Genomic DNA, 21276 nt, shown 5'->3' with positions numbered 1-21276 from the left:
ATACATGTGCAATGGTGGTTTGCTGCACCCCTCAACCCATCATCTAGGTTTTAAGCCGCCCATGCATTAGGTATTTGTCCTAATGATCTCCCTTCTCTTGCCCCCCACCCCCTGACAGGCCCTGGTGTGTGATGTTCCCCTCCCTGTGTCCATGTGTTCTCGGTGTTCAACTCCCACTTATGAGTGAGAACATGTGGTGTTTGGTTTTCTGTTCTTGTGTTAGTTTGCTGAGAATGATGGTTTCCAGCTTCATCCATGTCCCTGTAAAAGACATGAACTCATTCCTTTTTATGGCTTCTTAGTATTCCATGGTGTGTATGTGCCACGTTTTCTTTATCCAGTTTATCACTGATGAACATTTGGGTTGGTTCCAAGTCTTTGCTATTGTAAATAGTACTACAGGAAACATACACATGCATGTGTCTTTATAGTAGAATGATTTATAATCCCTTGGGTATATGCCCAGTAATGGGATTGCTAGGTCAAATGGTATTTCTGGTTGTAGATCCTTGAGGAATTGCCACACTGTCTTCCACAATGGTTGAACTAATTTACACTCCCACCAACAGTTTAAAAGCATTCCTATTTCTCCACATTCTCGCCAGCATCTGTTGTTTCCTGACTTTTTAATGATTGTCATTTTAACTGGCATGAGATGGTATCTCATTGTGGTTTTGATTTCCATTTGATGACCAGTGAAGATAAACTTTTTTCCATAAGTTTGAACTCCCATTCACAATTGCTACAAAGAGAATAAAATACCTAGGAATACAACTTACAAGGGATGTGAAGGACCTCTTCAAGGAGAACTACAAACCACTGCTCAAGCAAATAAGAGAGGACACAAACAAATAGAAAAACATTCCATGCTCATGGATGGGAAGAATCAATATCTTGAAAATGGCCATACTGCTCAAAGTAATTTATAGATTCAATGCTATTCCCATCAAACTATAATTGACTTTCTTCACAGAATTAGAAAAAACTACTTTAAATTTCACATGGACCCAAAAAAGAGCCTGTATAGCCAAGACAATTCTAAGCAAAAAGAATAAAACTGGAGGCATCACGCTACCTGACTTCAAACTGTACTTCAAGGCTACAGTAACCAAAACAGCATGGTACTGGTACCACAACAGATATATAGACCAATAGAACAGAACAGAGGTCTCAGAAATAATGCCACACATCTACAACCATCTGATCTTTGACAAACCTGACAAAAGCAATGGGGAAAGGATTCCCTATTTAACAAATGGTGCTGGTAAAACTGGCTATTCACATGCAGAAAACAAACTGGACTCCTTCCTTACACAAAAATTAACTCAAGATGGCTTAAAGACTTAAACATAAAACCTAAAACCATAAAAGCCCTAGAAAAAAACCTAGGCAATACCATTCAGGACATAGGCATGGACAAAGACTTCATGACTAAAACACCAAAGCAATTGCAACAAAAGCCAAGATTGACAAATGGGACCTAATTAAAATGCATCTGCACAGCAAAAGAAACTATCATCAGAGTGAACAGGCAACCTGCAGAACGGGAGAAAATTTTTGCAATCTATCCATCTGACAAAGGTCTAATATCCAGAATCTACAAGGAACTTAAATTTTATGAGGAAAAAAATCCCATCAAAAAGTGAATGAAGGATATGAACAGACACTTCTCAAAAGGAGACATTCATGCGGCCAGTATTCCCTTATTATCTGTAGTGATGTCTTGAATTCCATGCCTGATACATGGGTAACTTGTATCTTCTCTCTCTTCCTTTTTCCTCCATGATAAGCTAGAGGATTATCGTTTTATTCTGGGTTTTTATTAGGGTGCTCAATATGTGTGCTCAATACTATTCAGTGTGCTTTTAAAATAATAATATTCCACTTCACATATAATCTAAGAACCTCTACAGTTTTTAGTGTGATCTCCTTCCATTCTTTCAAACTTAAAGTTTGCCTGTCCATCCATCTGGATATTTAACCATATTTTATTTGTATTTTCTTCTAACTTTTATAGTATTACTGTGCTTATTAAATTTAATCTGATGAGAACTTATTTTGGTTGATAATACGAAATGAGTGTTTAAACAATTATTTTCCCTAATAGTTAATCAATTATTCTAACATTGTGTATTGAATGTTTTTCTTTCCTCATAATAACCACTTTCTCTAGCATAATGATTTTTTAATGTCTAACTTTCTTGAAAAATTCTAGGTAGAGAATAACCATTCTAGAAATAAATGTAATAACTACAGAATAGCTTTGTTTGAAAACTGTGTGCCTTTCCAGTATCCTATTTGTGACCCAACTTATCTCATACTTTCTTTCATTTGGGTCTTGAAATTTGAAATTGTTTTGTGAATTTTTTAATAACTTTAGTGGGTGATGAAAGTATTACTCACGCATGGAGGCCATATGCTTGTGCCTTTGGAGTATTCTGATTCCACCAATAACCAACCATGAGGCCTACAGCATGTGCTTGAACTTCTGAGAACATCAGACTGCATCTCTGTAAAATGAAGATAAGAGGAGTGGACACCTCATAGTGTTGTGGGGATTAAGTGAGAGAATGCATAAAAAGATTTTAGCACCCAATATGGTATGAAGTGCTCAGTAAAAGTTAGTTGCCTATATTAATGTAAATATAAAATATGTAGATATGCTAGCCTTTTCTCTCTCCGTTTACTCTTCATCTTCTGGTGTCACACGAAGAGTAATAAATGTGTGAAGAAATATGGGGTTAGTTTACATAGAAGAGATGTAGAATAACCTAGATCCAAAGATACTCTAAGGTTGGATGTTTGGGATGAAAATTAGGTATGCAAGAAGTAGACTACAATTATATTTACAAAAACAGGTAGGTAGGTATTGGAATGTATACTTTACGAAGTCTAAAACAATGAGCTTATTTATTTACTCTTCCTTCTTCTTTGCACTTGACTTCAGTTGAGTGGAATGTTTTCAAACATTGCTATGAATAGCAATTGTCTTTGGAGAGGGACTTTTTGGAAGTCCCTCGCCAAAAGAAAGGAGATTTGAAGCTGTGTTTTTCTGAAAGTCCCTTTAAAAGTCTATCCAAGTTGGTCCTAGGTAGTGATGTGCTGGCGATGGCTGGTACAAGCTTTTGGTAGCTGATGGTTAAGTTTTCATGAATGTTCTGAGTTGGTTCTTTAGTTTAATGAAAACTAAATTATATCAACTTTTGATTCAATAAGTTGTATTAAAAACAAAGGTGATAAATACTCCAAACTGGTCACTTTATTTATTTTACTGATATTTAGGCTCTTGAGGTTATTTCTGTCTGTTGTGTCTATATATGGTGGTATACTTCTCAGCTCCATATTTAGTGATGCTGTGTTGGTATCCTGGAATCAGCCATGGTGGAAGGGTTTATTCCATGGAAATAAGCAAATGCTATTTTCTAGACAGCCGGTTGTGAAAACATTAACGTGCACACCATTAACCACAGGTAAAGCCTTGGCCCTAGCTCAAAACATCATTATTCCTCTTTCTGCAGTGACAACTTATACCAGAAGTTTACGGAATGTATTCATGGATTTTATTTGAACTCTTACACCTGTGCTTCTGCCATTCCAGACTTTCTATCATTTTTTGTGTCCAGTAATGAGTGGACATTTTTTAAGTTGAAATGAAGGGTCTTATTAGCTGTGATTGACAGACATAATTATGATCTGCTTAGGAATGGTTAAAATGTTGGTACGAAATAATCAGTTGATTTCAGCAATTTGTGCTTATCACCTTGTCACATTTTAAAACTAAAATTCATATTTACGTTTTAGACCCTGTGCCATGGTGGCCCCAGACATTGAACTAATCTGTGAAATCATGTTAGTTGCTGAAGGTTTTGTGGATGCACGTGCATTAGCCCGAAAGTTCATTATGTTGTATACGCTTTGCAAGGAGCTCCTCTCCAAGCAGGTGAGGGATCATTTGTTACATTTTCTTGGTTTTTACATGCAACTGAAAAAGCTTTTGAAGTATGGATTTTAGGTAATTTATCATTCAAATTACATTAGACATTAAAAATTTTTTGTACTTTAAAAAAATATTCAATAGTTTGGGGGAACGGATGTTTTTTGGTTACATGGATAAGTTCTTTAGTGGTGATTTTTGAGATCTTGGTGCACCCATTACCTGAGGAGTGTACACTGTACACAGTGTGTAGTCTTTTATCCCTCACCCACCTCCCACCTTTCTCCCAAGTCCCTGTAGGCCATTATATCATTCTTATGCCTTTGCATCCTCATAGCTTAGCTCCCACTTATAAGTGAGAACATATGATATTTGGCTTTCCATTCCTGAGTTACTTCACTTAGAATAATGGTCTCCACCTCCATCCAGGTTGCTGCAAATGCCATTATTTCATTCCTTTTTATGACTGAGTAATATTTCATGGTGTGTATGTACCACATTTTCTTTATCCACTCATTGGCTGATGGAAATTTAGGCTAGTCTGTGTTTTTGCAATTGCAAATTGTGCTGCTATAAATAGGCATGTGCAAGTGTCTTTTTCATATAATGACTACTTTTCCTATGGGAAGATACCCAGTAGTGGGATTGCTGGATCAAATGGAGATTCCTTTAAAAACTAGAACTACCATTTGATTTGATGTTAGAAATATTTTTATATTTTCTACAAATTTTGAAAACTTTATTTTATAATTTTTATTTTTTTCTGAAGTTAAATTTGAGATATTTTAGTTCTGATACTTTATTTGTATTAATACTTTTTTAAACCAACAAGCTGTGTGATTTTCTTTAGCTTTGTCAATTTTGTAATTATAGATGGAATTTTATGTTGCCTCCCTTTCTTCGTGAAAATATTTTCTAGTAAGATAGGGCAGGAGTATTCATAAGAGTAAGATAAGGCTAATTTTCTGAAGAATATCTCAGGGAATGTTAAAATTATTCTCTTTTATTGGTAATTCTTTATTTAAAGGTAGGGTTGACTGATTTTCTGTTCTTTTAAATTTTTGCTCTACAATTTCCTTGTCTCTAAAATGGGTCAAATTTACATACTCTCTACTCTCCAATCATAAGCTTCTTGAAGATGTATTGAAGCTGCTGATAAGCCACAGAAATTACGTATATGTCAGCATCAATATTTTAAAATTTAGCTGTATGATCATTTTTGACTTTTGATCTTTTGATAACATTTCATTAATTACTGGTGACATTATTCTGTAGTCAAAATGAAAGTATCAAAATACCGCAGTTGCAACCACTCAGTTACCTTACTGCCACATATTCATTTTAACTTGCTCATTGTTAGGGCAAAATATGGAATATGAGAGTGATTTATGTTGTCCTTTTAGTAACTGTGAATTTACATTGAGTGGGTGGAATCATAATTTTTAACAGTTGTCTCTGGATGGTAAGATTATGGGTATTTTTTTTCCTTATTCTTATCTTTTAATGAGCCTATTTTAGTTTTATCATGGTAAAAAGTCAGAAGAAAAAATGTAATAGAGCCCAGGGAATGTGGCGTTTCAACTGTATCCATTTTCAGTAGTAATATTTAAACATTTAATGAGTGTCTAGTATATCTAAGTAATGTGCTTTTTGCTGACCATGATGAATGGGTAAGATTCAAAACAAATGAAACACACACCCAGATTTATGACTTTGAAGAATTTAGGTAATTCAGTTTACATGACATAAAAATTGGGAGACAATGGAGAATGAAAAGATTATCAGAGTTTTCAAGGGAGAAAGGAACCAGTACTTATTGAATGGGTACTATGTGTTATGTTACAAGATTGTCAAAAGAAGTTTACAAGTTTGATTTTATTAGCCCTGTTTTACATATGAGAAAACTGAGCAAAGCAACCTGTCCCAAGTCCGTATAGCTAACAAGTGGTAAGAGCAAGATTTGACTTCAATTCTTTCTAATTCTGTCTAAGACACACCTGTGGCCAATTACAAGAGGAAGGTGTTGGGAGTACAGGTAGAACAAGGAAGAAAAGAGTTTGCTAACTCAGAGATGTCACAAGTGAGATGAGCAGAAAGAAATCTAGCCAGGACAGAAGAGCTGTGTTAGGAACACAATTCAAGGATACCTTTCTGTGCTATAGAAATGGATTTGGGAAAAGAATCAGTAGACATTTTTGACCAATAGAATGATATGATGAAAATTGTGAAGATACTTTTAGCAATTTGCATTGTTTAAACTTTTAGCAGAGGCACCAAGTCCTCTGAAATCTGTGGTCCAAAATTTCTTCTGCATCCACTCCTTTTATTGTTACTGCATAAATTAGCGACTTCCCATTGAGTCCTCAAAGTTCTGATTCTCAGAAATACCATTTGACCCAGCAATCCCCTTACTAGGTATATACTCAAAGGATTATAAATCATTCTGCTATAAAGACACATGCACATATATGTTTATTGCAGCACTATTCACAATAGCAAAGACTTAGAACCAACCCAAATGCCCATGAATGATAGACTGGATAAACAAAATATGGTACATATACACCATGGAATACTATGAAGCTGTAAAAAAGGATAAGGTCATGTCCTTTGCAGGGACATGGATGAGGATGGAAACCATCATTCTCAGCAAACTAACACAGGAACAGGAAACCAAACACCGCATGTTGTCACTCATAAGTAGGAGTTGAACAGTGAGAACATATGGGCACAAGGAGGGGAACATCACACACTGGAGCCTGTTGTGGGGTGGAGGGCTAGGGGAGGGATAGCATTAGGAGAAATACCTAATGTAGATAACAGGTTGATGGGTACAGCAAACCACCATGGTACGTGTATACCTGTGTAACAAACATGCACATTCTGCACATGTATCCCAGAACTTAAAGTAAACAACAACAACAAAACCTCTGGTTCTTTCCCCTCCCTTTCCTCTTCAAGCCTCATCCTACTCCATCAGTGGCTTTCAAATGGTCTTTACCGTGACCCACAGTAAAAAATACTTCTTCTATTGCAACTCAGTGTATACATACATACACAACTGAACCATACATTTCACCAAACACTTTTTCCTTTTTTTTATTATTATTTTGAGAGAGAGTCTCGCTTTGTTACCCAGGCTGGAGTACAGTTATGTGATCATAGCTCACCGCAGCCTCGACCTCCCTGGCTCAAGCGATCTTTCCCTCCCAGCCTCCTAAGTAACTGAGACTCTAGGTGTGCATCATCACACCCGGCTAATTTTTCTATTTTTTGCAGTGGTGGGGTTTCCCCTGTTGCCCAGGCTGGTCTGGAACTCCGCCTCAGCCTCCCAAAGTGCTGAGATGACAGGCATAAGCCACCACACTCAGCCACTTTTTGCTCTTATTTGCACCACACCACGGTGTTTTTCATTTCGTTCCATTTTATTACAGACAAAAATGATGGTCAAGACCTACTAAACTGATTTTATTATCCACTAATGGAGTAAATGGGATATTTACGCATGTAACATTGTTTCACTGCCCACAAAAAAAAAAATTGTACTCACATTAATTCACTTTACTCCTATAACCACTTATAAAGTAGGTGGATGCTTTTATCTGCCTTTTTATAGATGATGATTCTGAGGCTCTGGGAGATAAAGTGGCTTTCCCACAGACACAGCTGAGAGACATTTGAGAGATGGGTTGTTACTATGTGGATTGTAGCTGGATGGCGAAAGAGAGAAGGCCAGTCCCGTGTAAGCAGTTAGTTCATTTGGAATATCTTTACTGAGCACCTACCCTGTGCCATGCACTGTGCTAGCCCCAAGAAGACAGTGAGTATATGGGAAATAAGTTTAGCATGAGAAAAAAACAGAAGAAAAAATGTAATTGGACCCAGGGAGCATGGAGTTGCAATTGTATCCAATCTCAGAAGTAATATTCTGAGATCCTCCAGGAGCCCAGACCCTGTGGGAGGAGTCTTAGGGATAATGTTGAAGTCTCATAAAAAGATAATTGAATCTTAAGGACATGGTTTTTATTATGTGCTGGCATCTAGGCAGAAATGTCTGATTAAGAGATGGAGTAATTAGGGCCATTAGGGATCGAAGTCTGGGGAGAAGTAGAATATCAGGGCCCTTGATGAAACCAGCACAGGTGGAGAAATGTGCTTCTGGTTGGAGGTGAAAAGGTGGAATTTGTTGAGCTACTGAGTTAGCAGGTCTATTGAGAGAGTACAGCAAGGGAGGTGGATGGAGCCTTGGGCAAATGTTGCAGTTAAGTGCTATGGAAAGAAGAGACTTGCTGACAGAGGCCAAAAAACAAAAACACAGGCAAAAGAAACAGGACGACACTATGGGGACATGATTTTCACAATTTCAAAGAGGAGAAGAAAATGGTATTTTGAATCATTAAAGGGTGTATTTATCTGAACTCCTTTTTTTAAACTTTCAGCTCTTACCTCTGGAACGAGAATCTTACTCCCTCATACAATTTTTGAGAAAATAAACCTATGTTTTGATTTTAGGATCATTATGATTGGGGACTTCGTGCTATTAAATCTGTCTTGGTTGTGGCTGGCTCTCTGAAACGAGGAGATAAAAACAGACCTGAAGATCAGGTACTGCAATGCTAATATGATTTTGCTGAGTGAGTAGCTGGCCAGCTTCACAGAAATGAAAGTATATGCCTGGATGGTGGGGCATGCACAGCACAACTTTTAAAAAGCATAACATCTATTGTTAATGCAGGAGATTTGAGGATTGGCATTCCTTATAAGAGGTCACAAGTGTTCTTGAGTACAAAGATATGAATCTGGAAAAGAAAATGTGATTTTACAAGTACTTTTGAAATAGCCCCAAAAAGTATTTTGACAGTCATAATCAAGTAATTCAGTAATCACTGATTTCCTCTGAGGAACATTTAAGAAATCTGAGTGAGTTGGGATGTTAATCCTGGAAAGTCAGTGAAGACATAATGGGAGAAAGATGGGACGTAAGATCTTTCATGGGACGTAAGATGGGCTTGCAGAATGAAACAGGAAAGGAGGGTGCCTAACACCAATGAAATGCTTGATTGGTTGGTCAGAGCTATTGGAGAAATGTTCTGCTCTCATTCCTGGAGAGAAATGATAACACATCATGGATTTTTCCCTTAAGTAGCGAGAGCAATGGATTTATGTGTTATCAGTCCATTTTCACACTGTTACAAAGAACTACCTGAGACTGGGAAATTTATAAAGAGGTTTGATTGACTCACAATTCCACAGGCTTAACAGGAAGCATAACTGGGAGAACTCAGGAAACTGACAATCATGGAGGAAGGCAAGGGGGAAGCATGGACCTTCTTCACATGGTGGCAGGGGAGAGAGAGAGTGAAGGGGAAAGTGCCACACACTTTAAAACCATCAGATCTCGTGAGAACAGCAAGGAGGAAATCTACCCCCTTGATGATCCAATCACCTCCCACTAAGCCCTCCAATTTGACAGGAGACTTGGGTGGGGACACAAATCTAAACCATATCAATATGTATCACCATGTGTATGTGCAATATGACTTGAGAAATAGCAAAAAAAAAAAAAAAAAAAAATCTGTGTCCTTTTTTAAATTGAGGGATATTTATTATGTATTTTTCTACTTAGCCAATATTTCTCTCTTTTCCTCTTAATTTCCTTGTAATTTAGTACTAGGTCAAGATTTTCTTTCGTTTATTTGTTATCTTGCTTTTTAAAATTTTTGTTGGAATGCTTAGCTCTTTCTGTAAAAGTTATCCTGACGTTTGAGTTACTGCTTTTAAAATCTTTGGCTTACAGCTAAGATAGAACAACAACAACAAAACTAAAAATGTTTGAGATTATCATTCTAAGATTCGCAGAGGACTTTGGACAAAATGATGTGATGAGCTTGATTAATTTAAATTCTGGAGTTTGAGGATTCAAGAGAGAAGGCCCTTAGATTGTTTCTAAAGATCAAAACAGATCATTGGCAGGAAAGGAAAAGGCCTCTTTGCTGTTCTTATTCTAAGGATTGTCCATGGTATCAGTTCAGCCTTCTCATGTTCTGATACCTCAGTTTTAAACATTTAACCTCCCTATTGATAGAATGCCATCTTAATGGAGAACAGTACCAATATCTCATGCTTCACATATGAGGATTAAAAATAGCAAACATCTTTAGTTCTTCAGGTGTTTGTTAGAACTTGTTTTGGCTTTTTTATAAATTTTTTTTTTCCCCTAGGTACTCATGAGAGCATTAAGGGATTTCAATATGCCTAAGATAGTGACTGACGACATCCCAGTGTTTCTCGGCCTGGTCGGTGACCTGTTTCCAACCCTGGATGTGCCCCGGAGGAGGAAGCTGCACTTTGAACAGATGGTCAGGCAGTCTACCCTGGAGCTCCGCCTGCAGCCTGAAGAGAGCTTCATCCTCAAAGTAAAAGGAGCATTTGCTTTTCATGGCAGCTGTTGGGATTGTCAGTTGAAATAATTGTGGCTAACTGATGCTAAAGCAAGATGTTAACTTGTACCCTAAGCTTAATAGGATCTTAATATATGCTTTCAAGCATTTTCATATGGCAGGATTAAGTAAACATAAGTATTTTAGTAGCCCCACTCTGTAAGGTGAAAACAGATATGATTGACATGGCTTTAAATATAAGCATACTTTTAGTTAGGTTTAAAAACTTGTTGGTTCTTGGAGACATGCACTAAAAATTTACTTTGTTCTTTCCTCCTTTTTAGAGAACATTGGAAGTAAAATCATTAGTGTATGCTTTTAATGAGGGAAGAATGACAACATGTATGAGAATAAGTTAGGTAGATATTATCTGACATATCAAAGCCTTGTGCATATTATTCAGTTTGAATTCAGTGAATGCATGGACATTAAACACTGTATATATTATCCATTTTAGATATTTTATACGATATAAATCATTACTCAGTTGTAGATGGTGATTGGCTATGTACAGTGTTTGTTCAAAACTTCATGAAGAGTTAACGATTTTTGTAAGTAACCCCTGCCATATACTGAGTACTGCATAAAATCACGGTTTGGCTTTAGTCTTATCCCTGTGGTCTACATGGGAAATCCAGGAAAAACTATACTTTTCACTTATGGTCTATTTTAACTTTCTGTGAACGTACTGTTGTCAGTGGGGGCTGGTCTGGGTGTAAGGAAAGAAGAATTGGGCAAAAATGGTAGGTCATCTTTTTGTCACCAACTCATTAAAGGAAACCAGCAACTGGCTGTTTGCTCTGCAGGTTGTCCAGCTTGAGGAACTGTTGGCTGTGCGGCACTCGGTCTTTGTGGTTGGAAATGCAGGCACAGGGAAGAGTAAGGTATAGTAAATTGCCTAATAGCTTACAGCTATGGAAAGAACATTTGTCGTTATTGTGGTTTGGCCTATTTTCAATGCTACTCAAAAGAATTCCCTACCATGAAGCCTGCCATAATTTGGGGTCAGAATCTGAGACTCTAATCTTGCTGCTTGATCAATTGATCTTTTCCTTTATATTGGATTAGCGGTGGGGAGAACAAGAAACAAATAGAGCATTGCATTCACATAGGAAAAGCAAGCTGACATGAAGATTGAGCTTTCCACATGAGATTTTCGGTATCAGATGAAGGCATTTCGATACACGCCATCCTACCTTATGCACCTTTCAGTACATTTATGCTTGGATTCTTTTATCAAAGATAAACATATTAAGAGACTGTGGAATAAGATATCTGGCTGGAAGACTTGATTGGCTCTAGCCACATTTATCAAACTTATTTTCTTTTCCAAGTCATCCTTGATTCTCCTCCCCATATCATTCAGAAAAACAAACCCAAATATTTTCCTTCAGTACTCCCTCAGAAATATAACCCTCTATATGTCCAAACAAAACCTAAAAATAAAAAGAAGTGGCAAAACCCACATTTTTGAGGTACCTATTACATGCTGTGCTAGGTGCATTATGTATGATTTACTCTGCACAACAATGATATACTATGGGTGTTATTATCCCCATTTTTAGTTCACCGCTTGATTTTGTTTGGTCTTACTGACAGTCCTGGCAACATACTTATTTTCTTGGTTGGCAGACGGTATATGCAGAACTGCATGCATTTTAATTCAGGATGCTTGGGTATAAACATACTTGGTAGCCAACAGCTAAAAATAATCAGATTGAGCATATGAGATTTTAGAGGATGGCAGTATATGGAACTTGCCAGTATTTAGATCAGAACCCAAAGTGGAACAACTGTAAGATTAAAAAAAAATCTCTGTATAGACATTTTTCTAGTGAAAAATATAATAAATGAAATATTAAAGTAGATAACTGATAGACCTGTAATTATTTTGTTAGAGTAAGTTACAGATGTAGGCCACAGTTCAAGGAAGGATAAAATCAAATTCCATACTTTCCAGTAGATTAATGGTTTCTAAAAATATAAGCTTAATATTCCTAAGGCATTTACTTACTTTCTTCTAGTCTTCACCAGTTCTGTTCTACTCAACAGGTACGTAACCCAAGATACCCGGAGCGCTGCAACTCAGGGTGACGTCCTGTAGCATCTTATCATTTCAAAGTGTTTGTCAATTGTTTATCCGTTTTTTCAAAACCCCTGTGAGTAGGGGTTTTGTCAGCATGATAAATATCTAAGACAAAAGCCACAGCTTTTCAAAGGAGCAAAAGGGAGAGTAAGGGCAGATATTTGACTGAAGGTATCGATTAATTGAATAGACATACACTGAGCACCTGTTCTGTGAGTTCGCATTCTCAAGGCTTTTCCTCAATTATCAGGATCAGGGTTTCTCAGCCTCAGCACTGTTGACATTCCGGACTGGGTAACTGCTATAGGGGGCTATCCTGTGCATTGAAAGATATTTAGCAACCTCCCTGGTCTCTATCCACTAGATGCCCAGAAGTCCCTTCCCCTTTCTTCCCCCTAGTCAAGACAGTCTGTTTTTGAGAACCACTGCCCTAAGTCGCTAGGTCTCAAAGCATGGCCAGACCAGCGTCATTGGCATCAGCTGGGCCCTTGTTGGAACTGCACATTACTGGCCCCACCTCAGACCTACTGAAACAGAAGCTCTGGGATTGGGCCCAGCAATCTGTATTTTAATACCCTCCAAGCAATTCTGATGTAGGCTACATTTTGAGAGAAACCAATCTTGCTGATTCAGGCAGGGTAGAATTTTCTTTTTTTTTTTTTTTTTTTTAGCCTCGCTCTGTCACCCAGGCTGGAGTGCAGCAGGCGGTGTAGATTTTGTAATCAACATGGATGCTTATTTATGTATGGTCCTCCACTTGGCACACATGATTAAAAATCTCAAATGAGAAAGTGACTCCCTTTACTCTAAATGGTTCAAAGAGTCAAGTGAACTGATTCTGTCTCGCTGAGTATTTGTAAGATGAAGCTTTTCAAGATGGTAATGGAAATGCACATATGTGCATTTTTCCCCTTCTGGATCTTAGCACACACAGAGCATCTAGGAGCATCTACTGAATAAGGAAAACTCTTCAGAAATCTTTTACTTTCCATTTGGCTTATGTTAGTATTAATTTTTTTGGCTCTTTCCTCCTTCCCCTCAGATTTTGAGAACACTGAACCGAACATATGTTAACATGAAACAGAAGCCGGTTTGGAATGACTTAAACCCTAAAGCTGTGACAACAGATGAACTCTTTGGTTTCATACATCATGCTACCCGAGAATGGAAAGATGGCAAGTAGTATTTCCCCTTTAGAAGTGCTAAAATTTTTTTTTCTATCCAGAAAGCCGTTTTTCAATACAAGCCAATTTTAGTCATAGTCACAGACTCACTGTTTATATGTTGGCATTATTGGAAATATAGCAGATCACAACAGCATTTATAATGTATAAATTAAAACTAGATTTGAATAAGTACTTGATTGGCATTCAGCGGATTTGTACTCAGAGCTGTTGTATTTTATCCCACGTCAATTATGTCAGGGCTCCCTGTAAATCAGGAGTGAAGTCAACATGAATGCCTCAGGAAACATCTATAAAGTACCTGATATGAGACACTGACTGAAGTTCAGGCAGACGTTCCAGGTGCCAGGGACAAAAGTAAATAGGGCATGTTTCCTGCCCTGAGAGTATTTGTGAGCAAACAGATCCCTTTGTGACAATCTGTTAGGAGTTCCTTTTACAGTAAATGCGCTAACCTTGGCATCATCTTTGAGGCCTGTCTCCCTGTCACACCCTACATCCAACCTCACAGCAAATCCTATAGGCTTTACCTTTAAAATGTATGTGAATTCCGGTTCTCCTCACCTTCTCCATAGATGCCACATTAGTTGAAGCCGCCATCATGTCTCGCCTGTACTACGGCAGTGGGTAATCTCCTCCTCCTGGTTTCCCTGCAGTTCATTTGACCTAAAGCAGACAGAGGGGCTTCAAATGTTACTTCTCTGCTTTTGATTTCAAGTGGGTTCCAATCACCTTTAGAATCCAACCTTTTCCATGGCTTATAAGGCTCTATGTGATTGGATCCCTGCCCCCGTCCCCAAATCCCACCATCCCTGACTTCGTTTCCCACCACTTCCTATAATCCATTCATTCTGGCCTCTTTGCTATTCCTTGAACTTGTTCCCATCACGGGGCCTCAGCACCTCATTTTCCTGCCATCAGCAACGCTCTTCTGGATGCCTGCATGACTTGCTTCTTTGTCTTATTTCAGCATCTGGTCAAACGTCACATCATAGAAGACTTCCCTGATGGCTGATCTAAAGTAGAAATGCAAATCAAAATCACAATGAGATAGAATCTCACACCAGTCAGAAAGACTATTATGGAAAAGTCAAATGATGCTGGTGAGGCTGTGGAGAAAAGGAACCACTTATAGACTTGGTGGTTCAGTCACTATGGAAAGCAGTTTGGAGATTTCTCAAAAAATTTAAAACGGAACTACCATTTGACCCAGCAATCCCATTACTGGGTATATACCTAAAGGAAAACAAATTGTTCTACCAAAAAGACACATGCACTCGTATGTTCACTGCAGCACTGTTCACAATAGCAAAGGCATGGAATCAACCTAAGTACCCATTAATGGTGGATTAGATAAATAAAACGTGGTACATATACACCATGGAATACTATGTAGCCATAAAAAAGAACAACATCATGTTTTTTGCAGCAACATGGATGTAGCTGGAGGCCATTATCCTAAGTGAATTAATGCAGAAACAGAAAACCAAATACTGCATGTTCTCATTTACAAGTGGGAGCTAAACATTGGGTATGTGTGGACATAAAGATGGGAACCATTGACACTGAGGCCTACTAGAGGTGGGAGGGAAGGAGAGGAGCACGGGATGAAAAACTACCTGTTGGTTCCTATGCTTACTACCTGGACGATGGCACCATTTGTACCCCAAACCTCAATGTCACACAGTGTACCCATGTAACACACCTGCATGTGTATCATCTGAACGTAAAATAAAAGTTGAAATTTAAAACACAGTAATAATAAAGCAGGACACCTTTTGTCATTCTCTATCCTCTCGTCTTGTGTACACTCCTTTTTCTGTGGGACAGTTTTTGCTGTCTCAGGCTAGCTTCTTTTTGTAAAGATGTATGGCAGGGAGAGAACCTATCTGTTTAGGCTGAAAAACTGTGGAAACTCTTCAAATCAGTGACTATTAGAAAAGTTTACTGGCTGCTTTATGAATCGTGGTGGCAAGTTCCATTAGATACTGTCACTTTTGGCACAAAATATGTCACAGAGGAAACATCATACATGCATCAAAACAATTTTGCTCACAATGCTATTAGACTTGCTAGAGCTTGAAAAATTTGCAACTGTTAAATCTGTCACATCAAACACACAATGCTTAGATGTGTACTAATGGCAAAAAGGACTGTAGATTTAAAATGTTATTGCGTATACATCTTGTTAAGGAATGATGAGTTACTATCCCATTGAACACATTTCTGTAAGAGATGTATAGTGCTTCTGAATGCTTTAGCTTCAGAATTGTGCCCTTGAAAATTGGTATAGAAAAATGGAGAAAGGGTGAAATAAACAAATATTTGATCTAAAATGAATACTGAACATACGTGTATGAAGAAGGATCATGTCTTCATTTGGTGTAAGTTTTGAGTTTTATGTACGTTACCTTGTACAGATCCCCACAACTGTTCATGAAGGAAAGTTTTTGTTATCTCTGTTTGTCATATGGGGAAGCTCAGTCGTGGAAGTTAAGGGTCCTTCTCAGTGAGGTGAAGCTTGCACGTTGGTAAATAATAGTGCTGGATCTGGAACCCATGTGTGACTCAAAAGGTGTTACACACTGCTCACTAGAAAGAGGCAGCAAAATTGTTTTTATTTAGTTAATAAAAGAGCTTCAACATGAATTATACCAATCTATTGTAGAAATAAACAGCACTCAACGACTTTATATATTAGGATTGTTTACTCTTGTTTTATAGGTCTCTTTTCATCCATTCTGCGAGAACAAGCAAATCTTAAGAATGATGGACCAAAATGGATAGTCCTGGATGGAGATATTGACCCCATGTGGATTGAATCACTCAATACTGTAATGGATGATAACAAGGTGAACAAAACTTCAGTTGTAAACCTTAAATATAACATCCTGAGTGTATTAAGAGTTCCATTCACTTGTTGGTGTTAATACTAGTTTTTGCTCATTAACCTGGGATTCTTTATGTAACTATTATTTCCATAAGTGCTGTTTTCCTGGTAATTTTTTTTAATTTCACCATTAAAGAATTTCAAGGAATATGTTCTCTTTGTTTCTTTGAATGCAGCCACCTTTACTGAGAGTTAGATACAGATCTAAGAATTTAGTTTACACATCTTACCACTTTCTAAGAGGTAGGCATAAATTATTATATCTTGTCATCTTTAAGTATAAATACTTAGACAATGAAAGAATGGGTTTGTGCTATATGATAATTGAAATTAACTAGTTCCTATGGCTATGGATTGAGTTAAAATGTTTTTCCAAGCTTTTTGCCACAGTTAATTCAGCATTCCCAGCAAAAACAAAAGGTGATGGTACAGGTCTGTGAGATATCATTCAAGCAACACAGGGTCTATTGTTGGGGTCAGCAGAGAGAGATCAGTAATCATCATTACTCCAGAACAGATTTAGTAACCACCTTGAATTAACAGTAATTACTGCTTACTCAACTGAGACACTGTTCATCATAAAATACAGGTTTGGGATCTTTATACTTGTGTAAGTTTCTTTGGACAATTGATAATCATGGTATTTCAGATTCTAAAGAAAGTTTTTTTATGGTATTCAGGTCCTTTCATGTGATTAATTTTTATAATAAATGTCTTATCTTTGGCTTAGTAATAAAATTACTACAATTATGTAAAGGTTGCCATTCACAAGTCCATTTAGGTGAGTTTGTTCCTCAAGGGTCAGTCAGGTCATCTCAGGGGTGAGCTTAGATCTTTATTCAGACTGCACTTCTGATTCAGGACAATGAGCGCACAGCCTGTGGTACTTCTGATAGGGGAAAGTACTTGTTGCTTCTATATGTTTGCAGCATTGCTTTTGCCCATGGGTGACAGTGCACCTCTGTGCACCGCTGTGCTGCTCACTCCAGGTGCTGACCCTCGCCAGCAATGAGCGCATCACCCTCACTCCCTTCATGAGGCTTCTGTTTGAGATACATCACTTAAGGAGCGCAACCCCGGCCACTGTTTCCAGAGCTGGTATTCTGTATGTGAACCCACAAGATCTGGGCTGGAATCCGTGAGTATTTCTTTTTTGTTTATTGTAGTAAATTGTATGTAACATAACATTTACCATTTTAATAAATTTTGCTTAAGCACATTCATGTTGTTGCACAGCTATCACCACCATCCATCTCTGGAAGTTTTTTATCTTCCCAAACTGAAACTCTTTATCCACTAAACAATAACACCTCATTGTCCCCTCCTCCCAGTTCTTGGGAACCTTCATTCTACTTTCTATCTCTATGAATTAGACTACTCTAGGTAGCTCATATAAATGGAATCATACAGTGTTTGTCTTTTGGTGACAGGTTATTTCACTTAGCATAATGTCTTCAGAGTTTATCCACGTAGCAGCATATTGCAGTATTTCCTTTTTTAAGGCTGAATAGTACTCCATTATGTGTATATACTGTATTTTGTTTACCCATTCATCTATAAATGAACATGGATTTCTTCTACCTTTTGGCTATTGTGAATAATGCTGCTGTAAACATGGGTGTACAAATATTTCTTCAAGACCCTGCTTTCCATTCTTTTGGGTAGAACTCAGAAGAATTGCTAGATCATATGTTAATTCTAATTTTAATTTTTTGAGAAACTGACACATTGTTTTCCACAGCTGCTACCCATTTATATTCCCATCAACAGTGGACAAGGCTTCTAATCTCTCCACATCTGTGCCGGCACTTGTTATTTTCCTTTATTCTAACAGTAGCCGTGCTAATGGGCATGAGGTGATATCTCATTTTAATTTGCATTTCCCCGATGGTTAGTGATGTTGAACATCTTTTCATGTGCTTATTGGCTGTTTGTACGTCTTCTTTGGAAAAATGTTCACGTAAGTTCTTTGCCCATTTTTTATTCAGTGCTTTTTTAAATTGTGCCTGGATCTTGTTAAAATCTTAGTATAAAATTCTAAATATTTATATGCTCACTTGAAGGTATTAGCAATTAAATTTAAAGCTAATGAATTAGGCTAATTTAAAGATAATTAAGTTAGCACTGGAATGCCTTTGTCATTTTTACTTGGACATTACCTGATTCACATACCTTGAAGATGTTAAGAACTCAGTAAATATTTGTTGAGTAAGTGAATAAATAATGAAAGCTTATATGGAACACTTATATAAAAAGAAATCGCTTAGGTTATGTATGTTTGCATGTATATATACTATGCATATATGAACAGTTGTAATGCTTTGATTTAGAGCAACTTTACGGTGCCCAGTTGCTTACTCCTCAAATGCTTACATTTTCTACAGTTCATTCTGGTTGTAACTTGTCACCTCCAGCATTTGCACTTAGAACTGTAGGAATTGCTGAGCTCTGCCACTGAACCCATGCTTGTGCCTGGCATGCTTCTTATGTCAGAAATCTTTTGTTTACCTCTCTGGACACACTCTCCAGCCTTCTTACCCTCTTCTGTGGTCTGTATGGACCACATTAGTGGGCTCCTTGCCTTCCGGCTTCTGGTTGGTTTGGCTAATGAAGAATCCTGGCAGGAAGTGAGAGGGAGAGAGGACAGTGAGGTCAGGCTATTTATTATCCTTCCCAACAGGGTCATGTCAGGATGGTTCTGTCTCTCTGTGACTGCAGGTCACAGCTCTTCTTATATCTCTCCATTAAGGATCTTTCCTTCCAGGTTCTGGCAATCCTTCATTCTCTTGTCCCTCCAGGCATAGGTACAGTAACCATTTCTTGTAATTACTCTCTTGGCATGGTATTGTCCCTTCCATTTTCTCTACTCCTTGCCCACACTTCTGTAACTAGTCCTTTTATTGATCCTTCCCTTATTATCGTGATTTGGAGATGACATCTGTTTCCTGCCAGAGGCCTAACTGATGTACTTCTGCAGGCTGCCTTTCCTGTGTGTACTGACGCGCTCACTAAAAGTCTCATTCCTTACCTCTGCGGCATAGTAGAGCCATGCCCAGGCTTTTGCTTTTGACAAAGTCTTTATTGGATATGTTTTGGAGAAGGAGTGATTTTCAAAAGTTTTAAATGGAGTGTTTTTCTTGGGATAATAACTCCTTTCCACACTTGGGATTCTGTCTCCTGGGATGCTTCTATTGGTTGGGAGCTACCTGAGGGAGTTTCTACAGCAGCCCTGACTCCCTCTGTACAGAGAACCTGGGCACTGCATTCATTTCCTTCATGAGACCTCTTACCCCTCCTGGGTGTGCTCTGATTGCAGTAGTGAACCTCACAGCTCCCGAGGCATATGTCATTCAATCTCAATCCTATCCTGTGGAGATTTGTGCTAACAAAAGCTGGGTCCAAATCTCTGTTTAAAGAAGGACTTTCATGCAATACATCAAAGGTCATGGGTTGGCTAAAGAGACACCCAATTTATATTCCTAAGAGAGTCAAACAACTCTGTCTTCACCATTCGATTTTGCTTTTGGGTTTTTTTGTTTTGTTTTATCCAAAATTATTGGGTAGGTGTTAATTTTCATGGATGTGACCAAAGAATTCATCCAGGTCATTTTCCAAAATAATGGAAATCTTCTCTAAAAGATATTTTTCTATTTTCACCTCCCATTGCAATAAACTTTCAATAAGTCACGAAATAGCTATTTTAGGATAAAGGGTATTTTTTCCTCTCCATAGTTATTGGAGACCTTAACATCTTACTTCAAGGTAGTTATATTAACAAAATGATAGCTTTATACATATTAATTCATTTAATACTCAGTTACCTTCTGAAATAGACATAATTATTAGCCCAGTTTTCCAAGCGAATCTCTTAAGTCTCAGTTGTCAGCAATGCTTTTTTCAGAGTCAAAACTTTGAAATAAAGTTCAAAGCTATAGAAAAGTTGGAAAGGTAGTACAATGCACAGCAGAGACGCTTTTCCTGCAATCACTAACCATTTTACCACTTTTACTTTCTCTCTCTTTCTTTCTCTGGCATAGAGGCACATTTTCTACTTTTATTAATGTTTGCTGAGATATATGAAACTAAGATGGAGACATTAAGACACGTCATCCTGGCCGGGTGCGGTGGCTCACGCCTGTAATCCCAGCACTTTGGGAGGCCGAGGCGAGTGGATCATGAGGTCAGGAGATCGAGACCATCCTGGCTAACCCAGTGAAACCCCATCTCTATTGAAAATACAAAAAATTAGCCGGTCGTGGTGTCAGGCTCCTGTAGTCCCAGCTACTCGGGAGGCTGAGGCAGGAGAATGGCGTGAACCCAGGAGGCGGAGCTTGCAGTGAGCCGAGATCACGCCACTGCACTCCAGCCTGGGCGACAGAGTGACACTCTGTCTCAAAAAAAAACAAAAAAAAAAACAACAAAAAAAAGTCATCCCTAAGTCTGATTACGAAAGACTAGATACTGCTAGATGACTCTTGGAAGCCATAGCTTTAGATCATCCTCTTTCTTCTATTACTTGAGCTTAAAATATTCTTCTGGCTTTGTATCACTAAAACTTGCACCTATATCAAATGAGCGTATTGTCTTCTTTCCCTACAATCCCAATGCCTCATCTTTGGATACTGTATATATTATAAACATGCAGCTTCAGAAATAATTGGTATACACTGCTAGTCAGCATGTGCTGCTAACTGTCTACCATTTTTCCAGGCCATGGTGAATGACAGAGAACTCAAAGCTTG

General features: G+C 38.0%; 1 protein-coding gene across 1 annotated transcript in view; it reads left to right on the top strand.

Moving 5' to 3' along the window:
• Nucleotides 1-21276, top strand: part of DNAH11 (dynein axonemal heavy chain 11) — a 372079-nt gene that overhangs the window by 149279 nt on the left and 201524 nt on the right. The window contains exons 36-42 of the mRNA XM_025379290.1: nt 3802-3940; nt 8447-8539; nt 10156-10350; nt 11181-11258; nt 13503-13639; nt 16346-16496; nt 17524-17672. Of these exons, the coding sequence (XP_025235075.1) occupies nt 3802-3940; nt 8447-8539; nt 10156-10350; nt 11181-11258; nt 13503-13639; nt 16346-16496; nt 17524-17672 (942 nt within the window). The remainder of the gene's footprint in view (nt 1-3801; nt 3941-8446; nt 8540-10155; nt 10351-11180; nt 11259-13502; nt 13640-16345; nt 16497-17523; nt 17673-21276) is intronic.

This window comes from Theropithecus gelada, chromosome 3, assembly GCF_003255815.1.
Source record: "Theropithecus gelada isolate Dixy chromosome 3, Tgel_1.0, whole genome shotgun sequence".
NCBI lineage: Eukaryota > Metazoa > Chordata > Mammalia > Primates > Cercopithecidae > Theropithecus > Theropithecus gelada.
Note: the sequence above shows the minus strand (reverse complement) of the source record. Positions and strands in the feature narration are given on the sequence as shown.